General features: G+C 43.6%; 1 protein-coding gene across 1 annotated transcript in view; it reads left to right on the top strand.

The window, feature by feature from the left end:
• The window catches only part of LOC120050848 (receptor tyrosine-protein kinase erbB-4-like), a 175957-nt gene extending 154102 nt beyond the window's left edge, over window positions 1–21855 (top strand). Inside the window, exon 21 of the mRNA XM_038997377.1 lies at window positions 21381–21855. Coding sequence (XP_038853305.1) covers window positions 21381–21855 — 475 coding nt within the window. The remainder of the gene's footprint in view (window positions 1–21380) is intronic.
• Window positions 21856–22529: the final 674 nt, after the last annotated feature.

The following is a 22529-nucleotide window of genomic DNA, read 5'->3' as shown; positions in this document are numbered from 1 at the left end:
CAGAAAGACTGGGTTAGATACAGAAAGACTGGGTTAGATACAGAAAGACTGGGTTAGATACAGAAAGACTGGGTTAGATACAGAAAGACTGGGTTAGATACAGAAAGACTGGGTTAGATACAGATAGACTGGGTTAGATACAGAAAGACTGGGTTAGATACAGAAAGACTGGGTTGGATACAGAAAGACTGGGTTGGATACAGAAAGACTGGGTTAGATACAGCTAGACTGGGTTAGATACAGAAAGACTGGGTTAGATACAGAAAGACTGGGTTAGATACAGATAGACTGGGTTGGATACAGAAAGACTGGGTTAGATACAGAAAGACTGGGTTAGATACAGAAAGACTGGGTTAGATACAGAAAGACTGGGTTAGATACAGATAGACTGGGTTGGATACAGAAAGACTGGGTTAGATACAGAAAGACTGGGTTAGATACAGAAAGACTGGGTTAGATACAGAACGACTGGTTTAGATACAGAAAGACTGGGTTAGATACAGAAAGACTGGGTTAGATACAGCTAGACTGGGTTAGATACAGAAAGACTGGGTTAGATACAGAAAGACTGGGTTAGATACAGAAAGACTGGGTTAGATACAGAAAGACTGGGTTAGATACAGAAAGACTGGGTTAGATACAGAAAGACTGGGTTGGATACAGAACGACTGGTTTAGATACAGAAAGACTGGTTTAGATACAGAAAGACTGGGTTAGATACAGAAAGACTGGGTTAGATACAGAAAGACTGGGTTAGATACAGAAAGACTGGGTTAGATACAGAACTGGGTTAGATACAGAAAGACTGGGTTAGATACAGAAAGACTGGGTTAGATACAGATAGACTGGGTTAGATACAGAAAGACTGGGTTAGATACAGAAAGACTGGGTTAGATACAGATAGACTGGGTTGGATACAGAAAGACTGGGTTGGATACAGAAAGACTGGGTTGGATACAGAAAGACTGGGTTAGATACAGAAAGACTGGGTTAGATACAGAAAGACTGGGTTAGATACAGAAAGACTGGGTTAGATACAGAACTGGGTTAGATACAGCTAGACTGGGTTAGATACAGAAAGACTGGGTTAGATACAGAAAGACTGGGTTGGATACAGAACTGGGTTAGATACAGCTAGACTGGGTTAGATACAGAAAGACTGGGTTAGATACAGAAAGACTGGGTTAGATACAGAAAGACTGGGTTGGATACAGAAAGACTGGGTTGGATACAGAAAGACTGGGTTAGATACAGCTAGACTGGGTTAGATACAGAAAGACTGGGTTAGATACAGAAAGACTGGGTTAGATACAGAAAGACTGGGTTGGATACAGAAAGACTGGGTTAGATACAGAAAGACTGGGTTAGATACAGAAAGACTGGGTTAGATACAGAAAGACTGGGTTAGATACAGAAAGACTGGGTTAGATACAGAAAGACTGGGTTAGATACAGAAAGACTGGGTTAGATACAGAAAGACTGGTTTAGATACAGAAAGACTGGGTTGGATACAGAAAGACTGGGTTAGATACAGAAAGACTGGGTTGGATACAGAAAGACTGGGTTAGATACAGAAAGACTGGGTTAGATACAGAACTGGGTTAGATACAGAAAGACTGGGTTAGATACAGAAAGACTGGGTTAGATACAGATAGACTGGGTTGGATACAGAAAGACTGGGTTAGATACAGATAGACTGGGTTAGATACAGATAGACTGGGTTAGATACAGCTAGACTGGGTTGGATCCAAGGTAACATTATAAACAGACAGTGAGTGTATAAAACATATGAACATCTGCTCTTCCATGATGTCAGTTGTTAAAGCCACTTCAATCAGTTTAGACGAAGGGGAGAAGACAGGTTAAAGAAGGGGTTTCAAGCCTGGAGACAAATCAGACATGGGTGATGTATGTGCCATTCAGAGGGTGAATGGGCAAGACATTAGATTGAAGTACCTTTGAACAAGGTATTGTAGTAAGTGCCAGGCGTTTTGTGCCTAGAACTGCAACGCTGCTGGGTTTTTCACACTCAACAGTTTCCCCGTGTGTATCAAGAATGGTCCACCACCCAAAGGACATCCAGCTAACTTAAAACAACTGTGGGAAACATTGGAGTCAACATGTGCCAGCATCCCTGTGGAACGCTTTCGACACCTTGTAGAGTCCCTGCCCCGATGAATGGAGGCTGTTCTGTGGGCAACTCAATATTAGGAAGGTATTCTTAATGTTTTTCACACACGGTGTAGGTTTTCTTTATATTTTATCATCTCTGTTTTCCTGGATTTTGGGGCTGAAGCCAGAACCAGGATGGACGAGGAGCAGATAAGGTGACAGCTGATAGGATGAGGAGATTGTCAATAACATAATACTGTGTTTTTAAACTCTAGCTTTTCCCTCGCAGTGGGTAGGTCATTTCTCCGTCTTCCTTTAGCTCGAAGGAAAACCTCACATTTCTGTGTCATTTAGACGTTATTCTGACGGACAATTTTTCAAAGCAATTTGAACAGCACTGTTGAGCCCTTCTCTTTCACAGTACAACGACTTCCTGCTCTAAATGAGTGTCTTGACAAAGCAACTTTCAAAACAAAACAGCAACCTTTGTCCAATTATCCCTGAACCCTCTCTGGCAGTTTTCTGGAGGGTTGGATGATTGACTCACAGAGAAACATTGTCCCAAATGGCCACCGATCTCCTGTATACTGGAATAGGAGCCTGGTCAAAAGTAGTGTACTATATAGGGAATAGGGTGCCGTGTGGGACGCAAGCCTTCATTTAACTCAGGCGACAAGACGAGTCATCCTCACACAGACATTATGTTGTATCCCAACTATCATCTACTCACTTGACAAAGACGAGTCGTCCTCACACAGACATTATGTTGTATCCCAACTATCATCTACTCACTTGACAAAGACGTCGGAGACGACGGCTGAGACGAAACAGATCTGCTTGTGTTTGGTCTGAGAGGAGCTGAGAGATAATGAACGGTATGGTCTGAGAGGAGCTGAGAGATAATGAACGTTATGGACAGACAGGAGCTGAGAGATAATGAACGGTATGGACAGACAGGAGCTAAGAGATAATGAACGGTATGGACAGACAGGAGCTAAGAGATAATTAACGGTTTGGACAGACAGGAGCTAAGAGATAATGAACGGTATGGACAGACAGGAGTTATTAAGAGATAATGAACAGTATGGACAGACAGGAGCTAAGAGATAATGAACAGTATGGACAGACAGGAGTTAAGAGATAATGAACAGTATGGACAGACAGGAGCTAAGAGATAATGAACGGTATGGACAGACATGAATTAAGAGATAATGAACAGTATGGACAGACATGAGTTAAGAGATAATGAACAGTATGGACAGACATGAGTTAAGAGATAATGAACGGTATGGACAGACAGGAGCTAAGAGATAATGAACAGTATGGACAGACAGGAGTTAAGAGATAATGAACGGTATGGACAGACATGAATTAAGAGATAATGAACAGTATGGACAGACAGGAGTTAAGAGATAATGAACGGTATGGACAGACAGGAGCTAAGAGATAATGAACAGTATGGACAGACATGAATTAAGAGATAATGAACGGTATGGGCAGACAGGAGTTAAGAGATAATGAACAGTATGGACAGACATGAGTTAAGAGATAATGAACAGTATGGACAGACATGAGTTATTAAGAGATAATGAACGGTATGGACAGGTAGGAGTTATTACGAGATAATGAACGGTATGGACAGACAGGAGTTAAGAGATAATGAACGGTGTGGACAGACAGGAGTTATTAAGAGATCATGAACGGTATGGACAGACAGGAGTTAAGAGATAATGAACGGTATGGACAGACAGGAGTTAAGAGATAATGAACAGTATGGACAGACAGGAGTTATTAAGAGATAATGAACGGTATGGACAGACAGGAACTAAGAGATAATGAACAGTATGGACATACAGGAACTAAGAGATAATGAACGGTATGGACAGACAGGAGTTAAGAGATAATGAACAGTATGGACAGACAGGACTTATTAAGAGATAATGAACAGTATGGACAGACAGGAGTTATTAAGAGATAATGAACGATATGGACAGACAGTAGCTAAGAGATAATGAACGGTATGGACGGACAGGAGCTAAGTGATAATGAACGGTATGGACAGACAGGAACTAAGAGATAATGAACGGTATGTACAGACAGGAGTTATTAAGAGATAATGAACAGTATGGACAGACAGGAACTAAGAGATAATGAACAGTATGGACAGACATGAGTTATTAAGAGATAATGAACGGTATGGACAGGTAGGAGTTATTATGAGATAATGAACGGTATGGACAGACAGGAGTTAAGAGATAATGAACGGTGTGGACAGACAGGAGTTATTAAGAGATCATGAACGGTATGGACAGACAGGAGTTAAGAGATAATGAACGGTATGGACAGACAGGAGTTAAGAGATAATGAACAGTATGGACAGACAGGAGTTATTAAGAGATAATGAACGGTATGGACAGACAGGAACTAAGAGATAATGAACAGTATGGACATACAGGAACTAAGAGATAATGAACGGTATGGACAGACAGGAGTTAAGAGATAATGAACAGTATGGACAGACAGGACTTATTAAGAGATAATGAACAGTATGGACAGACAGGAGTTATTAAGAGATAATGAACGATATGGACAGACAGTAGCTAAGAGATAATGAACGGTATGGACAGACAGGAGCTAAGTGATAATGAACGGTATGGACAGACAGGAACTAAGAGATAATGAACGGTATGTACAGACAGGAGTTATTAAGAGATAATGAACAGTATGGACAGACAGGAACTAAGAGATAATGAACAGTATGGACAGACAGGAGTTATTGAGAGATAATGAACGGTATGGACAGACAGGAACTAAGAGATAATGAACAGTATGGACATACAGGAACTAAGAGATAATGAACGGTATGGACAGACAGCAGTTATTAAGAGATAATGAACAGTATAGACAGACAGGAGCTAAGAGATAATGAACGGTATGGACAGACAGGAGTTATTAAGAGATAATGAACGGTATGGACAGACAGGAGCGAAGAGATAACGAATGGTATGGACAGACAGGAACTAAGAGATAATGAACGGTATGGACAGACATGAGTTAAGAGATAATGAACGGTATGGACAGACAGGAGTTATTAAGAGATAATGAACGGTATGGACAGACAGGAACTAAGAGATAATGAACAGTATGGACAGACAGGAGCTAAGAGATAATGAACAGTATGGACAGACAGGAACTAAGAGATAATGAACGGTATGGACAGACAGGAGTTATTACGAGATAATGAACGGTATGGACAGACAGGAACTAAGAGATAATGAACAGTATGGACAGACAGGAGCTAAGAGATAATGAACAGTATGGACAGACAGGAGCTAAGAGATAATGAACAGTATGGACAGACATGAACTAAGAGATAATGAACGGTATGGACAGACAGGAGCTAAGAGATAAGAACGGTATGGACAGACAGGAACTAAGAGATAATGAACGGTATGGACAGACAGGAGTTATTAAGAGATAATGAATGATATAGACAGACAGGAACTAATATATAATGAACAGTATGGACAGACAGGAACTAAGAGATAATGAACGGTATGGACAGACAGGAACAATTAAGAGATAATGAACAGTATGGACAGACAGGAGTTATTAAGAGATAATGAACAGTATGGACAGACATGAGCTAAGAGATAATGAACAGTATGGACAGACAGGAGTTAAGAGATAATGAACAGTATGGACAGACATGAGCTAAGAGATAATGAACAGTATGGACAGACAGGAGCTAAGAGATAATGAACGGTATGGACAGACATGAGCTAAGAGATAATGAACAGTATGGACAGACAGGAGCTAAGAGATAATGAACAGTATGGACAGACAGGAGTTAAGAGATAATGAACGGTATGGACAGACAGGAGCTAAGAGATAATGAACGGTATGGACAGACAGGAGCTAAGAGATAATGAACGGTATGGACAGACAGGAGTTATTAAGAGATAATGAACGGTATGGACAGACAGGAGATCTGTGGAACATCCACACTAATGTGTTGTTTGTGTTTGTCTGCGAACTAAATGGAACCCTATTCCCTATATAGTGCCCTACTTTAGACCAGAGCCTTGTAAGCCCTCAAACCCCTTTTGGTCCTGGTCTAAAGTAGTGCACTACATAGGAAATAGGACCCCTTTTGGTCCTGGTCTAAAGTAGTGCACTACATAGGAAATAGGACCCCTTTTGGTCCTGGTCTAAAGTAGTGCACTACATAGGAAATAGGACCCCTTTTGGTCCTGGTCTAAAGTAGTGCACTACATAGGAAATAGGACCCCTTTTGGTCCTGGTCTAAAGTAGTGCACTACATAGGAAATAGGACCCCTTTTGGTCCTGGTCTAAAGTAGTGCACTACATAGGAAATAGGACCCCTTTTGGTCCTGGTCTAAAGTAGTGCACTACATAGGAAATAGGACCCCTTGTTGTTTACTAGTGAGTCTCTTCCATCTCATTAACGTGAACAGGATATGAATAATAATAACCCTAATATATTGTATTTCTAGATGAGTTACTAAATAATGAGCTGTGGTGGGGGGGGGGGGGGGGGGGGGGGGGGTGAAGAGCGATGCTGTTACAGCCACACAACGATCACAGAACTACCAATTAGCAACACCACAATGGGTTATGTTGTTAGATGGTATTATAGCATTAGATAGCATCGTCCAAAACCAACCGTTGAACTTCAAGGATTTTCTATAGTGAATATGAAATCTGCATCCATTTAGTTCAATTACTCCACTACACCACTATACATCTGCTTGTTCTGGTTTGTATTGAGGTCATTAGTAGCTGGCTGGCTGTGTACAACGACAGATACCGTGGCAGGAGGTCTGTCTAACAGCCGTAAACATGGTGGATGTTGTTATTCAGATGACAGATCAAAGGTTGGAGGATGACAGCAACACTCCAGGTCCTCACCACAACAACAGGAGCATGGTGATGATGGTTGGAGGATGACAGCAACACTCCAGGTCCTCACCACAACAACAGGAGCACGGTGATGATGGGTGGAGGATGACAGCAACACTCCAGGTCCTCACCACAACAACAGGAGCACGGTGATGATGGTTGGAGGATGACAGCAACACTCCAGGTCCTCACCACAACAACAGGAGCACGGTGATGATGGTTGGAGGATGACAGCAACACTCCAGGTCCTCACCACAACAACAGGAGCACGGTGATGATGGTTGGAGGATGACAGCAACACTCCAGGTCCTCACCACAACAACAGGAGCACGGTGATGATGGTTGGAGGATGACAGCAACACTCCAGGTCCTCACCACAACAACAGGAGCATGGTGATGATGGTTGGAGGATGACAGCAACACTCCAGGTCCTCACCACAACAACAGGAGCATGGTGATGATGGTTGGAGGATGACAGCAACACTCCAGGTCCTCACCACAACAACAGGAGCACGGTGATGATGGTTGGAGGATGACAGCAACACTCCAGGCCCTCACCACAACAACAGGAGCACGGTGATGATGGTTGGAGGATGACAGCAACACTCCAGGTCCTCACCACAACAACAGGAGCATGGTGATGATGGTTGGAGGATGACAGCAACACTCCAGGTCCTCACCACAACAACAGGAGCACGGTGATGATGGTTGGAGGATGACAGCAACACTCCAGGTCCTCACCACAACAACAGGAGCACGGTGATGATGGTTGGAGGATGACAGCAACACTCCAGGCCCTCACCACAACAACAGGAGCATGGTGATGATGGTTGGAGGATGACAGCAACACTCCAGGTCCTCACCACAACAACAGGAGCATGGTGATGATGGTTGGAGGATGACAGCAACACTCCAGGTCCTCACCACAACAACAGGAGCACGGTGATGATGGTTGGAGGATGACAGCAACACTCCAGGTCCTCACCACAACAACAGGAGCATGGTGATGATGGTTGGAGGATGACAGCAACACTCCAGGTCCTCACCACAACAACAGGAGCATGGTGATGATGGTTGGAGGATGACAGCAACACTCCAGGTCCTCACCACAACAACAGGAGCACGGTGATGATGGTTGGAGGATGACAGCAACACTCCAGGTCCTCACCACAACAACAGGAGCATGGTGATGATGGTTGGAGGATGACAGCAACACTCCAGGTCCTCACCACAACAACAGGAGCATGGTGATGATGGTTGGAGGATGACAGCAACACTCCAGGTCCTCACCACAACACAACAACAGGAGCATGGTGATGATGGTTGGAGGATGACAGCAACACTCCAGGTCCTCACCACAACAACAGGAGCATGGTGATGATGGTTGGAGGATGACAGCAACACTCCAGGTCCTCACCACAACAACAGGAGCATGGTGATGATGGTTGGAGGATGACAGCAACACTCCAGGTCCTCACCACAACAACAGGAGCATGGTGATGATGGTTGGAGGATGACAGCAACACTCCTGGTCCTCACCACAACAACAGGAGCATGGTGATGATGGTTGGAGGATGACAGCAACACTCCAGGTCCTCACCACAACAACAGGAGCACGGTGATGATGGTTGGAGGATGACAGCAACACTCCAGGTCCTCACCACAACAACAGGAGCATGGTGATGATGGTTGGAGGATGACAGCAACACTCCAGGTCCTCACCACAACAACAGGAGCATGGTGATGATGGTTGGAGGATGACAGCAACACTCCAGGTCCTCACCACAACAACAGGAGCACGGTGATGATGGTTGGAGGATGACAGCAACACTCCAGGTCCTCACCACAACAACAGGAGCACGGTGATGATGGTTGGAGGATGACAGCAACACTCCAGGTCCTCACCACAACAGGAGCATGGTGATGATGGTTGGAGGATGACAGCAACACTCCAGGTCCTCACCACAACAACAGGAGCACGGTGATGATGGTTGGAGGATGACAGCAACACTCCAGGTCCTCACCACAACAACAGGAGCATGGTGATGATGGTTGGAGGATGACAGCAACACTCCAGGTCCTCACCACAACAACAGGAGCATGGTGATGATGGTTGGAGGATGACAGCAACACTCCTGGTCCTCACCACAACACAACAACAGGAGCACGGTGATGATGGTTGGAGGATGACAGCAACACTCCAGGTCCTCACCACAACAACAGGAGCATGGTGATGATGGTTGGAGGATGACAGCAACACTCCAGGTCCTCACCACAACAACAGGAGCATGGTGATGATGGTTGGAGGATGACAGCAACACTCCAGGTCCTCACCACAACAACAGGAGTACGGTGATGATGGTTGGAGGATGACAGCAACACTCCAGGTCCTCACCACAACAACAGGAGCATGGTGATGATGGTTGGAGGATGACAGCAACACTCCAGGTCCTCACCACAACAACAGGAGTACGGTGATGATGGTTGGAGGATGACAGCAACACTCCAGGTCCTCACCACAACAACAGGAGTACGGTGATGATGGTTGGAGGATGACAGCAACACTCCAGGTCCTCACCACAACAACAGGAGCACGGTGATGATGGTTGGAGGATGACAGCAACACTCCAGGTCCTCACCACAACAACAGGAGCATGGTGATGATGGTTGGAGGATGACAGCAACACTCCAGGTCCTCACCACAACAACAGGAGCATGGTGATGATGGTTGGAGGATGACAGCAACACTCCGGGTCCTCACCACAACAACAGGAGCATGGTGATGATGGTTGGAGGATGACAGCAACACTCCAGGTCCTCACCACAACAACAGGAGCACGGTGATGATGGTTGGAGGATGACAGCAACACTCCAGGTCCTCACCACAACAACAGGAGCACGGTGATGATGGTTGGAGGATGACAGCAACACTCCAGGTCCTCACCACAACAACAGGAGCACGGTGATGATGGTTGGAGGATGACAGCAACACTCCAGGTCCTCACCACAACAACAGGAGCACGGTGATGATGGTTGGAGGATGACAGCAACACTCCAGGTCCTCACCACAACAACAGGAGCATGTTGATGATGGTTGGAGGATGACAGCAACACTCCAGGTCCTCACCACAACAACAGGAGCATGGTGATGATGGTTGGAGGATGACAGCAACACTCCAGGTCCTCACCACAACAACAGGAGCATGGTGATGATGGTTGGAGGATGACAGCAACACTCCAGGTCCTCACCACAACAACAGGAGCATGGTGATGATGGTTGGAGGATGACAGCAACACTCCAGGTCCTCACCACAACAACAGGAGCACGGTGATGATGGTTGGAGGATGACAGCAACACTCCAGGTCCTCACCACAACAACAGGAGCACGGTGATGATGGTTGGAGGATGACAGCAACACTCCAGGTCCTCACCACAACAACAGGAGCACGGTGATGATGGTTGGAGGATGACAGCAACACTCCAGGTCCTCACCACAACAACAGGAGCATGGTGATGGAGCAGACAGAGTACTCAGCATTAAATAGATGTTCAGGTTTCTCTCTCCACTCCTCCGTTGTCTTTCAGATTCAGAGCTGCCCTTGAAGGCCCTAGACAGAGCTGCCCTTGAGGGCCCTAGACAGAGCTGCCCCTAAGGGCCCTAGACAGAGCTGCCCTTGAAGGCCCTAGACAGAGCTGCCCTTGAGGGCCCTAGACAGAGCTGCACCTAAGGGCCCTAGACAGAGCTGCCCTTGAGGGCCCTAGACAGAGCTGCCCTTCAGGGCCCTAGTCAGAGCTGCACCTAAGGGCCCTAGACAGAGCTGCACCTAAGGGCCCTAGACAGAGCTGCACCTAAGGGCCCTAGACAGAGCTGCACCTAAGGGCCCTAGTCAGAGCTGCACCTAAGGGCCCTAGACAGAGCTGCCCCTAAGGGCCCTAGTCAGAGCTGCACCTAAGGGCCCTAGTCAGAGCTGCACCTAAGGGCCCTAGACAGAGCTGCACCTAAGGGCCCTAGTCAGAGCTGCACCGAAGGGCCCTAGACAGAGCTGCACCTAAGGGCCCTAGACAGAGCTGCACCTAAGGGCCCTAGACAGAGCTGCACCTAAGGGCCCTAGTCAGAGCTGCCCTTGAGGGCCCTGGTCAGAGCTGCACCTAAGGGCCCTAGTCAGAGCTGCCCCTTAGGGCCATAGACAGAGCTGCACCTAAGGGCCCTAGTCAGAATTGCCCCTTAGGGCCCTAGACAGAGCTGCACCTATGGGCCCTAGACAAAGCTGCACCTAAGGGCCCTAGACAGAGCTGCACCTAAGGGCCCTAGACAGAGCTGCACCTAAGGGACATAGACAGAGCTGCACCTTAGGGCCCTAGACAGAGCTGCACCTAAGGGCCCTAGACAAAGCTGCACCTAAGGGCCCTAGACAGAGCTGCACCTAAGGGCCCTAGACAGAGCTGCACCTAAGGGCCCTAGACAGAGCTGCCCTTGAGGGCCCTAGTCAGCCTTTTTGGGACACAGAGTACTTATTATGAGACAGAATATCAGGTTTCTTTCTCCAGCCCTCCATTGCCTTTTGGATTCCCAGCACATAGTCATTCTAGTGTTTCTGGAAAGCTCACCTAAGGCAAAATCAGCCCTGAGGTTTCAGCTCCCAGGTACAATTAGATATAAGAAGTCAGCCAAGCTTATCCTCCTCACTCTACATCAATATTAGCAGAGGGGGACATTGCCCCCAGGGTAGATCTGTCCTCAGAGCAATCACTAGCACCTCTCCTTCCCTCCCGATCCATCGCACACATCCTCTTGTCTCTCCTCCCATTCCTTCTCCTGTCTGCTCCACTCACACCTCTCCTCCCTCCTCGTTCCTCTCCTCACTCCATCTCCCCTCGTTCCTCTCCTCCCTCCATCTCTCCTTGCTCCTCTCCTCCCTCCATCTCTCCTCATTCCTCTCACACCTCTCCTACCTCCTCGTTCCTCTCCTCCCTTCATCTCTCCTTGTTCCTCTTCTCCCTCTGTCTCTCCTCTTTCCTCTCCTCCCCCCATCTCTCCTCGTTCCTCTCCTCCCTCCACCTCTCCTCCCTCCATCTCTCCTCATTCCTCTCACACCTCTCCTCCCTCCTTGTTCCTCTCCTCCCTCCATCTCTCCTTGTTCCTCTCCTCCCTCCATCTCTCCTCGTTCCTCTCCTCCCTCCACCTCTCCTCCCTCCATCTCTCCTCATTCCTCTCACACCTCTCCTCCCTCCTTGTTCCTCTCCTCCCTCCGTCTCTCCTCTTTCCTCTCCTCCTTCCACCTCTCCTCCCTCCACCTCTCCTCCCTCAATCTCTCCTCGTTCCTCTCCTTCCTCCCTTCTCATCTGACTCCCACCTCCCAAAACTCCCCAAAGCCAGTTACAGAGGATGGCTGGGCAATTCATCCTCACCTCTCCTCCTTTCCTCTCTCCTTTTTATCCACCCTCAATCCCTCTTCCTCAAACGCTCCCTCTCCTCCCAAAATGTCACATAGCCAGTTAGAGAGAGAAGGTGTGTGGTCTAGTGTTTCGATCTGTTAGAGACTGGGGCCTGGGGGCCGAGGAGAGGAATGAGAGATGAAGGAGAGGTGGAAGAGAGGAAGGACGGACAGAGGAGAGGAAGGGGAGATGGAGGAGAGTAAGGAGAGGTGGAGGAGAGGGGACGGACAGAGGAGAGGAAGGAGAGATGGAGGAGAGGAAGGAGAGGTGGAGGAGAGGGGACGGACAGAGGAGAGGAAGGAGAGATGGAGGAGAGGAAGGAGAGGAAGGAGAGGTGGAGGAGAGGAAGGAGGCATGGAGGAGAGGAAGGAGAGGTGGAGGAGAGGGGACGGACAGAGGAGAGGAAGGAGAGATGGAGGGATGAGGGGGGAAGGAGAGATGGAGGAGAGGAAGGAGAGATGGAGGAGAGGAAGGACAGACAGAGGAGAGAAAGGAGAGATGGAGGAGAGGAAGGAGAGATGGAGGAGAGGAAGGATGGACAGAGGAGAGGAAGGAGAGATGGAGGGATGAGGGGGGAAGGAGAGATGGAGGGATGGAGGAGAGGAAGGAGAGGAAGGAGGAGAGGAAGGAGAGATTGGAGGGATGGAGGAGAGGAAGGAGAGGAAGGAGGAGAGGAAGGAGAGATGGAGGGATGGAGGAGAGGAAGGAGAGGACGGAGGAGAGGAAGGAGAGATGGAGGAATGAGGGGGGAAGGAGAGATGGAGGGATGGAGGAGAGGGAGGAGAGGAAGGAGGAGAGGAAGGAGAGGAAGGAGGAGAGGAAGGAGAGATGGAAGGATGGATGAGAGGAAGGAGAGGACGGAGGAGAGGAAGGAGAGATGGAGGGATGAGGGGGGAAGGAGAGATGGAGGGATGGAGGAGAGGGAGGAGAGGAAGGAGGAGAGGAAGGAGAGATGGAGGGATGGAGGAGAGGAAGGAGTGGAAGGAGGAGAGGAAGGAGAGAAGGAGGAGAGGAAGGAGAGATGGAGGGATGGAGGAGAGGAAGGAGAGATGGAGAGAAGGAAGAGAGGAAGGAGGAAAGGAAGGAGAGGAAGGAGAGATGGAGAGATGGAGAGATGGAGGAGAGGAAGGAGAGGAAGGAGAGATGGAGGGATGGAGGAGAGGAAGTGTGTTCTATTACACACTGTTCTCCTCAATGGGATCACTGCTCATTGTGTCATGGTTCCGGTCCTGTGGGCCGAGGAAGAGCAGAACACATCAGTCTTGACCAATAAATAGATTTTCAGAAGAATGATTATGGCTGTCTGATGGGTGACAGAAGGGACAGACTAAATCTCTGAAGTAGGAGGATAAGTGATTAGGCAGATTGATGTTGTGTGTTTCGTTTGGTAAATCGTAATGCTGAAAGATTTTCAATGACAGATGATCGCCCTTTTTACATCAGCTGATGTCACAAAGTGCTGTACAGAAACCCAGCCTAAAACCCCAAAACAGCAAGCAATGCAGGTGTAGAAGCACGGTGGCTAGGAAAAACTCCCTAGAAAGGCCAAAACCTAGGAAGAAACCTAGAGAGGAACCAGGCTATGAGGGGTGGCCAGTCCTCTTCTGGCTGTGCCGGTTGGAGATTATAACAGAACATGGCCAAGATGTTCAAATGTTCATAGATGACCAGCATGGTCAAATAATAATAATCACAGTAGTTGTCGAGGGTGCAACAGGTCAGCACCTCAGGAGTAAATGTCAGTTGTCTTTTCATAGCTGATTTTTTCAAAGTATCTCTACCGCTCCTGTGGTCTCTAGAGAGTTGAAAACAGCAAGTCTGGGACAAGGTAGCACGTCCGGTGAACAGGTCTGGGTTCCATAGCCGCAGGCAGAACAGTTGAAACTGGAACAGCAGCACGACCAGGTGGACTGTGGACAGCAAGGAGTCATCATGCTAGGTAGTCCTGAGGCATGGTCCTAAGGCTCAGGTCCGAGAGAAAGAGAGAGAGAGAGAAAGAGAAAGAGAGAAAGAGAGAGAGAATTAGAGGGAGCATACTTAAATTCACACAGGACACCGGATAAGTGTCAATAATCCACTCGGTTTCCATCGGTCAAAATGCATACAAAATGAATCCCAAACGTTACCAATAAACGTATCCAAACAAGTCAATCAATGTTATAATCAATCCTTAGGTACCCTGATACGCAAATAAACAATAAAATTTAAGACAGAGAATCATTATTGTCTTTACCGGAGTTAAACAAAAAGTAAGCGCCATGCACATGGAAACACTACAGCCAAAATGGGAGCCCTTAGAAAAACTACTTCTTCTCCCTAATTTTTCCAAAAACCAGCCTGAAACTCTTTCTAAAGACTGATGACATCTAGTGGAAGCCCTAGGAACTGCAATCGGGCACGATTTCGCCCATTTATAAATGTGCCAGCCATTGAAATCAGTGGTAGGATGAAAAACATTTTTGGGGATGGTTTGTCCTCGGAGTTTCGCCTGCCATTTCAGTTCTGTTATACTCACAGACATTACTTTAACAGTTTTAGAAACTTTAGAGTATCTTCTATGGAATCTACCAATTATATGCATATCCTAGCTTCTGGGCCTGAGTAGCAGGCAGTTTACTTTGGCCACGCTTTCAGCCGGACGTCAAAATACCGCCCCCTATCCCAAAGAAGTTGTTTAACTAGGTCTTTCCTTGCAGCCCTCGTCCACACGACTGGACAATAACCTAGCTAAGACAAAATTAGAGCCTGCAGGACTAGCTTTGTGGAGTGTGGTGTCAAAAACATGGGAGTGTTAGATCTGTTTCCATCCGTTTACATGACATGGGAGTGTTAGATCTGTTTCCATCCGTTTACATGACATGGGAGTGTTAGATCTGTTTCCATCCGTTTACATGCCATGGGAGTGTTAGATCTGTTTACATGACATGGGAGTGTTAGATCTGTTTACATGACATGGGAGTGTTAGATCTGTTTCCATCCGTTTCCATGACACGGGAGTGTTAGATGACAACCCCAGTTAGGGTTTTAATCAGCTGTATTTTTTCCATGTAACATCTAACCCATCATGTCGTTGGAGATATTTTACCTCACTCTAATCCTCTCAGTCTGTTCTAGAAAGGAGACATTTTACCCTCTACACTCTAATCCTCTCAGTCTGTTCTAGAAAGGAGACATTTTACCCTCTACACTCTAATCCTCTCAGTCTGTTCTAGAAAGGAGACATTTTACCCTCTACACTCTAATCCTCTCAGTCTGTTCTAGAAAGGAGATATTTTACCCTCTACACTCTAATCCTCTCAGTCTGTTCTAGAAAGGAGATATTTTACCCTCTACACTCTAATCCTCTCAGTCTGTTCTAGAAAGGAGACATTTTACCTCACTCTAATCCTCTCAGTCTGTTCTAGAAAGGAGACATTTTACCCTCTACACTCTAATCCTCTCAGTCTGTTCTAGAAAGGAGACATTTTACCCTCTACACTCTAATCCTCTCAGTCTGTTCTAGAAAGGAGACATTTTACCTCACTCTAATCCTCTCAGTCTGTTCTAGAAAGGAGATATTTTACCCTCTACACTCTAATCCTCTCAGTCTGTTCTAGAAAGGAGATATTTTACCTCACTCTAATCCTCTCAGTCTGTTCTAGAAAGGAGACATTTTACCCTCTACACTCTAATCCTCTCAGTCTGTTCTAGAAAGGAGACATTTTACCCTCTACACTCTAATCCTCTCAGTCTGTTCTAGAAAGGAGATATTTTACCCTCTACACTCTAATCCTCTCAGTCTGTTCTAGAAAGGAGACATTTTACCCTCTACACTCTAATCCTCTCAGTCTGTTCTAGAAAGGAGACATTTTACCCTCTACACTCTAATCCTCTCAGTCTGTTCTAGAAAGGAGACATTTTACCCTCTACACTCTAATCCTCTCAGTCTGTTCTAGAAAGGAGACATTTTACCCTCTACACTCTAATCCTCTCAGTCTGTTCTAGAAATGAGACATTTTACCCTCTACACTCTAATCCTCTCAGTCTGTTCTAGAAAGGAGACATTTTACCCTCTACACTCTAATCCTCTCAGTCTGTTCTAGAAAGGAGACATTTTACCCTCTACACTCTAATCCTCTCAGTCTGTTCTAGAAAGGAGACATTTTACCCTCTACACTCTAATCCTCTCAGTCTGTTCTAGAAAGGAGACATTTTACCCTCTACACTCTAATCCTCTCAGTCTGTTCTAGAAAGGAGACATTTTACCCTCTACACTCTAATCCTCTCAGTCTGTTCTAGAAAGGAGACATTTTACCTCACTCTAATCCTCTCAGTCTGTTCTAGAAAGGAGACATTTTACCCTCTACACTCTAATCCTCTCAGTCTGTTCTAGAAAGGAGACATTTTACCTCACTCTAATCCTCTCAGTCTGTTCTAGAAAGGAGACATTTTACCCTCTACACTCTAATCCTCTCAGTCTGTTCTAGAAAGGAGACATTTTAAAGCATCTTATAAATAATTCACTGTAGATTTAGGTGGTTGTTTTGCTGCTGATTAATTGTGTCTTTAGGCTGGGTAATTAGGGTTATGAATTGTAAACGTTAGCTGCGTAACAATTGGCACCCTATTCCCTACATAGGGCACTAAAAGTAATCCACTATATAGGGAATACTGTGCCAGTTAGGATGCAGGCAGAGTGTTACCAGTCAGAAGCACAGCGAGGATCAGATGAAGCCGTTTGTAGAAGAGGATAACCTCCTGACAGAACGTTGTGGTGTAATGTGTGGAAACTAATGTACACAACGATCTTACATGATCCAATATTATCTTAGATTATCCAATAGTATCTTACATTATCTAATATTATCTTATAGTATCCTACATTATCTTATATTATCCTACATGATCCTATAGTATCCTACATTATCTTAAACTGTCCTATATTATCTTATATTATCTTATATTATCCTACATTATCTTAAACTATCCTATATTATCTTATATTATCTTATACTATCCTATATTATCTTATATTATAACACGTATTATCTAGTATTATCTTATATTATCTCACATATCATCTTATATATTATCCTATTTTATCTTATATTATTCTATATTATCTTATATATTATCTTATATATTATCTTACATTATCTTATATTATCCTACATTATCTTATATTATCCCACATTATCTTATATTATCCTACACTACCTTATATTATCCTACATTATCTTATATTATCTTACATTATCTTATATTATCCTACATTATCTTATATTATCCCACATTATCTTATATTATCCTACACTACCTTATATTATCCTACATTATCTTATATTATCCTACACTATCTTATATTATCCTACATTATCTTATATTATCCTACATTATCTTATATTATCCTACATTATCTTATATTATCCTACATTATCTTATATTATCCTACATTATCTTATATTATTCTACATTATCTTATATTATTCTATATTATCTTATATTATCCTACATTATCCTATATTATCTTATATTATCCTCTACTTTCTTAAATGATCCTATATGATCTTATATTATCCTACATTATCTTATAATATCGTATATTATCTTATATGATCCTATATTATCCTATAAATACAGAGTCATGTCCAGGTTATGAGCATTAAGGGTTTTATGTTATAGCAGGTAGTTTATTACAGGTATTAAGGGTTTTATGTTATAGCAGGTAGTTTATTACAGGTATTAAGGGTTTTATGTTATAGCAGGTAGTTTATTACAGGTATTAAGGGTTTTATGTTATAGCAGGTAGTTTATTACAGGTATTAAGGGTTTTATGTTATAGCAGGTAGTTTATTACAGGTATTAAGGGTTTTATGTTATAGCAGGTAGTTTATTACAGGTATTAAGGGTTTTATGTTATAGCAGGTAGTTTATTACAGGTATTAAGGGTTTTATATTATTGCCGGTAGTTTATTACAGGTATTAAGGGTTTTATGTTATAGCAGGTAGTTTATTACAGGTATTAAGGGTTTTATATTATAGCCGGTAGTTTATTACAGGTATTAAGGGTTTTATGTTATAGCAGGTAGTTTATTACAGGTATTACGGGTTTTATGTTATAGCAGGTAGTTTATTACAGGTATTAAGGGTTTTATGTTATAGCAGGTAGTTTATTACAGGTATTAAGGGTTTTGTGTTATAGCAGGTAGTTTATTACAGGTATTAAGGGTTTTATGTTATAGCAGGTAGTTTATTAAGGGTTTTATGTTATAGCAGGTAGTTTATTACAGGTATTAAGGGTTTTATGTTATAGCAGGTAGTTTATTACAGGTATTAAGGGTTTTATGTTATAGCAGGTAGTTTATTACAGGTATTAAGGGTTTTATGTTATAGCAGGTAGTTTATTAAGGGTTTTATGTTATAGCAGGTAGTTTATTACATGTTTTAAGGGTTTTATGTTATAGCAGGTAGTTTATTACAGGTATTAAGGGTTTTATGTTATAGCAGGTAGTTTATTAAGGGTTTTATGTTATAGCAGGTAGTTTATTACAGGTATTAAGGGTTTTATGTTATAGCAGGTAGTTTATTACAGTTATTAAGGGTTTTATGTTATAGCAGGTAGTTTATTACAGGTATTAAGGGTTTTGTGTTATAGCAGGTAGTTTATTACAGGTATTAAGGGTTTAATGTTATAGCAGGTAGTTTATTACAGGTATTGAGGGTTTTATGTTATAGCAGGTAGTTTATTACAGGTATTACGGGTTTTATGTTATAGCAGGTAGTTTATTACAGGTATTAAGGGTTTTATGTTATAGCAGGTAGTTTATTACAGGTATTAAGGGTTTTATATTATTGCCGGTAGTTTATTACAGGTATTAAGGGTTTTATGTTATAGCAGGTAGTTTATTACAGGTATTAAGGGTTTTATATTATAGCCGGTAGTTTATTACAGGTATTAAGGGTTTTATGTTATAGCAGGTAGTTTATTACAGGTATTACGGGTTTTATGTTATAGCAGGTAGTTTATTACAGGTATTAAGGGTTTTATGTTATAGCAGGTAGTTTATTACAGGTATTAAGGGTTTTGTGTTATAGCAGGTAGTTTATTACAGGTATTAAGGGTTTTATGTTATAGCAGGTTGTTAAACTAGGGTAGGGGGCAGCATTCGGAATTTTGGATGAAATGCATGCCCAAATTAAACTGCCTGCTTCTCGGGCCCAGAAGATATGATATGGATATAACTGGTAGATTTGGATAGAAAACACTCTAAAGTTTCCAAAACTGTTAAAATAGTGTCTGTGAGTATAACAGAACTGATTTGGCAGGCGAAAACCTGAGAAAAATTCATTCAGGAAGTAGTTTTTTGTTTTGTTTTGTAGTTTTCTATTCAATGCCATTACAGTATCCATTGACTTAGGACTCAAATTGCAGTTCCTATGCCTTCCACTAGATGTCAACAGTCTTTAGAAATTGTTTCAGGCTAGTGTTTTGAAAAATGAAGAAGTAAGAGCAGTCTAAATGAGTGGACCCTAAAGTGTCACAGAGCCTTTTCCTGCGCACGACCGAGACTGTGCCTTTCTTGTTTACCTTTTAAATTGACGACGTTATTGTCCGGTTGAAATATTATCGATTATTTAGGCTAAAAACAACCTGAGGTTTGAATTTAAACATCGTTTGACATGTTTCTATGAACTTTACGGATACAATTTAGATTTTTTTTGTCTTCCTGTTTTGACTACGTTTGAGCCTGAAAACGTGCGAACAAACTGGAGGTTTCTGGGTATAAAGAGACTTTATCGAACAAAAGGAACATTTACTGAGTAAATTAATGTCTGCTGAGTGCAACCATATGAAGATCATCAAAGGTAAGGGATTAATTTTATCTATATTTCTGACTTGTGTAACTGTTCTGTCTGGGTGGTTACTGTTTGTAATGATTTGTCTAGTGGGCTATGTTCTCAAATAATCGTAAGGCATGCTTTCGCCGTAAAGCATTTTTAAAATCTGACACCGTGATTGGATTCACAAGAATGTCATCTTTAAACTTATGTAAAAATATGTTTTGTTTTCTGAATTTTTATAATGAGTATTTCTTGTATTTGAATTTGGCGCCCAGCAGTTTCACATGGCTGTTGAAGAGGTGGGACGCTAACGTCTCACGTACCCAAGAGAGGTTAATTATGAGCATTAAGGGCTTTATAGAATAGCGTGCTGTAAATGCCTTGTGTAATCTATAATTCATCCATACATTAGCACATTGTGGGTTGGTTAACTCACAGCTGCGTTAATATAACGTATGTGTGTGAATGGACACATTGAGTCACTGAATAAATATGCAAATCCATTGAAGAATACATTTGCATAGAATTTAAATTTTGAATAGATATTTTTAAACATCTTTATTGAAATGAGTGTGAAGTGTTTAAATTATAATTCAGATGATACTTGATATTTTGCTCCAGCGTGGCACGTTGTTATAAATGTTTAAATTATTTTCTCAACAAGTTCAGCATAAACAAACTCTAAACCAATTAGCACAGTAGCCTGCTGAGAGATTAATCCAACAGCCGATGACATTTGACTACGTTACATAAATACATGTAGCAGGTAATCCAACAGCCGATGACATTTGACTACGTTACATAAATACATGTAGCAGGTAATCCAACAGCCGATGACATTTGACTACGTTACATAAATACATGTAGCAGGTAATCCAACAGCCGATGACATTTGACTACGTTACATAAATACATGTAGCAGGTAATCCAACAGCCGATGACATTTGACTACGTTACATAAATACATGTAGCAGGGCATTTAGTGTGCATCACAAATGGCATCCCGTTCCCTACATAGTGCACTACTTCTGAGCAGGGGCACTATGTAGGAAACAGTGACCCCTGCATTGTCTCTGACCTCCTGAAGAAATATTGACAGGATTACAACCCAGGACAACCCAGACAACCCAGGACAACCCAGGACAACCCAGACAACCCAGGACAACCCAGATAACCCTGGACAACCCAGGACAACCCAGGACAACCCAGACAACCCAGGACAACCCAGACAACCCAGGACAACCCAGACAACCCAGGACAACCCAGACAACCCAGGACAACCCGGACAACCCAGGACAACCCAGACAACCCAGGACAACCCAGACAACCCAGGACAACCCGGACAACCCAGGACAACCCAGACAACCCAGGACAACCCAGACAACCCAGACAACCCAGATAACCTAGACAACCCTGGACAACCCAGACAACCCAGGACAACCCAGACAACCCAGGACAACCCAGGACAACCCAGACAACCCAGGACAACCCAGACAACCCAGACAACCCAGACAACCCAGGACAACCCAGGACAACCCAGACAACCCAGACAACCCAGATAACCCAGATAACCCAGATAACCCGGACAACCCAGACAACCCAGACAACCCAGGACAACCCAGGACAACCCAGACAGCAACAGTCTGCTCTGCTCAGTCTGGTGTTGATCTGATGACACAGAGATATGGTTGTCCTCGTCAATACTGATGGTTGTTCTAATAAATACTGATGGTTGTTGTAATAAATACTGATGGTTGTCCTAATAAATACTGATGGTTGTCCTAATAAATACTGATGGTTGTCCTAATAAATACTGATGGTTGTTCTAATAAATACTGATGGTTGTCCTAATAAATACTGATGGTTGTCCTAGTCAATACTGATGGTTGTCCTAATAAATACTGATGGTTGTCTGATGGCTGTTCTAATAAATACTGATGGTTGTCCTAATAAATACTGATGGTTGTCCTAATAAATACTGATGGTTGTCCTAATAAATACTGATGGTTGTCCTAGTCAATACTGATGGTTGTCCTAATAAATACTGATGGTTGTTCTAATAAATACTGATGGTTGTCCTAATAAATACTGATGGTTGTCCTAATAAATACTGATGGTTGTCCTTGTAAATACTGATGGTTGTCTTAGTCAATACTGATGGTTGTCCTAATAAATACTGATGGTTGTCCTAATATATACTGATGGTTGTCCTAATAAATACTGATGGTTGTCCTAA

This window comes from Salvelinus namaycush, chromosome 7 (assembly GCF_016432855.1).
Source record: "Salvelinus namaycush isolate Seneca chromosome 7, SaNama_1.0, whole genome shotgun sequence".
Lineage (NCBI taxonomy): Eukaryota > Metazoa > Chordata > Actinopteri > Salmoniformes > Salmonidae > Salvelinus > Salvelinus namaycush.
Note: the sequence above shows the minus strand (reverse complement) of the source record. Positions and strands in the feature narration are given on the sequence as shown.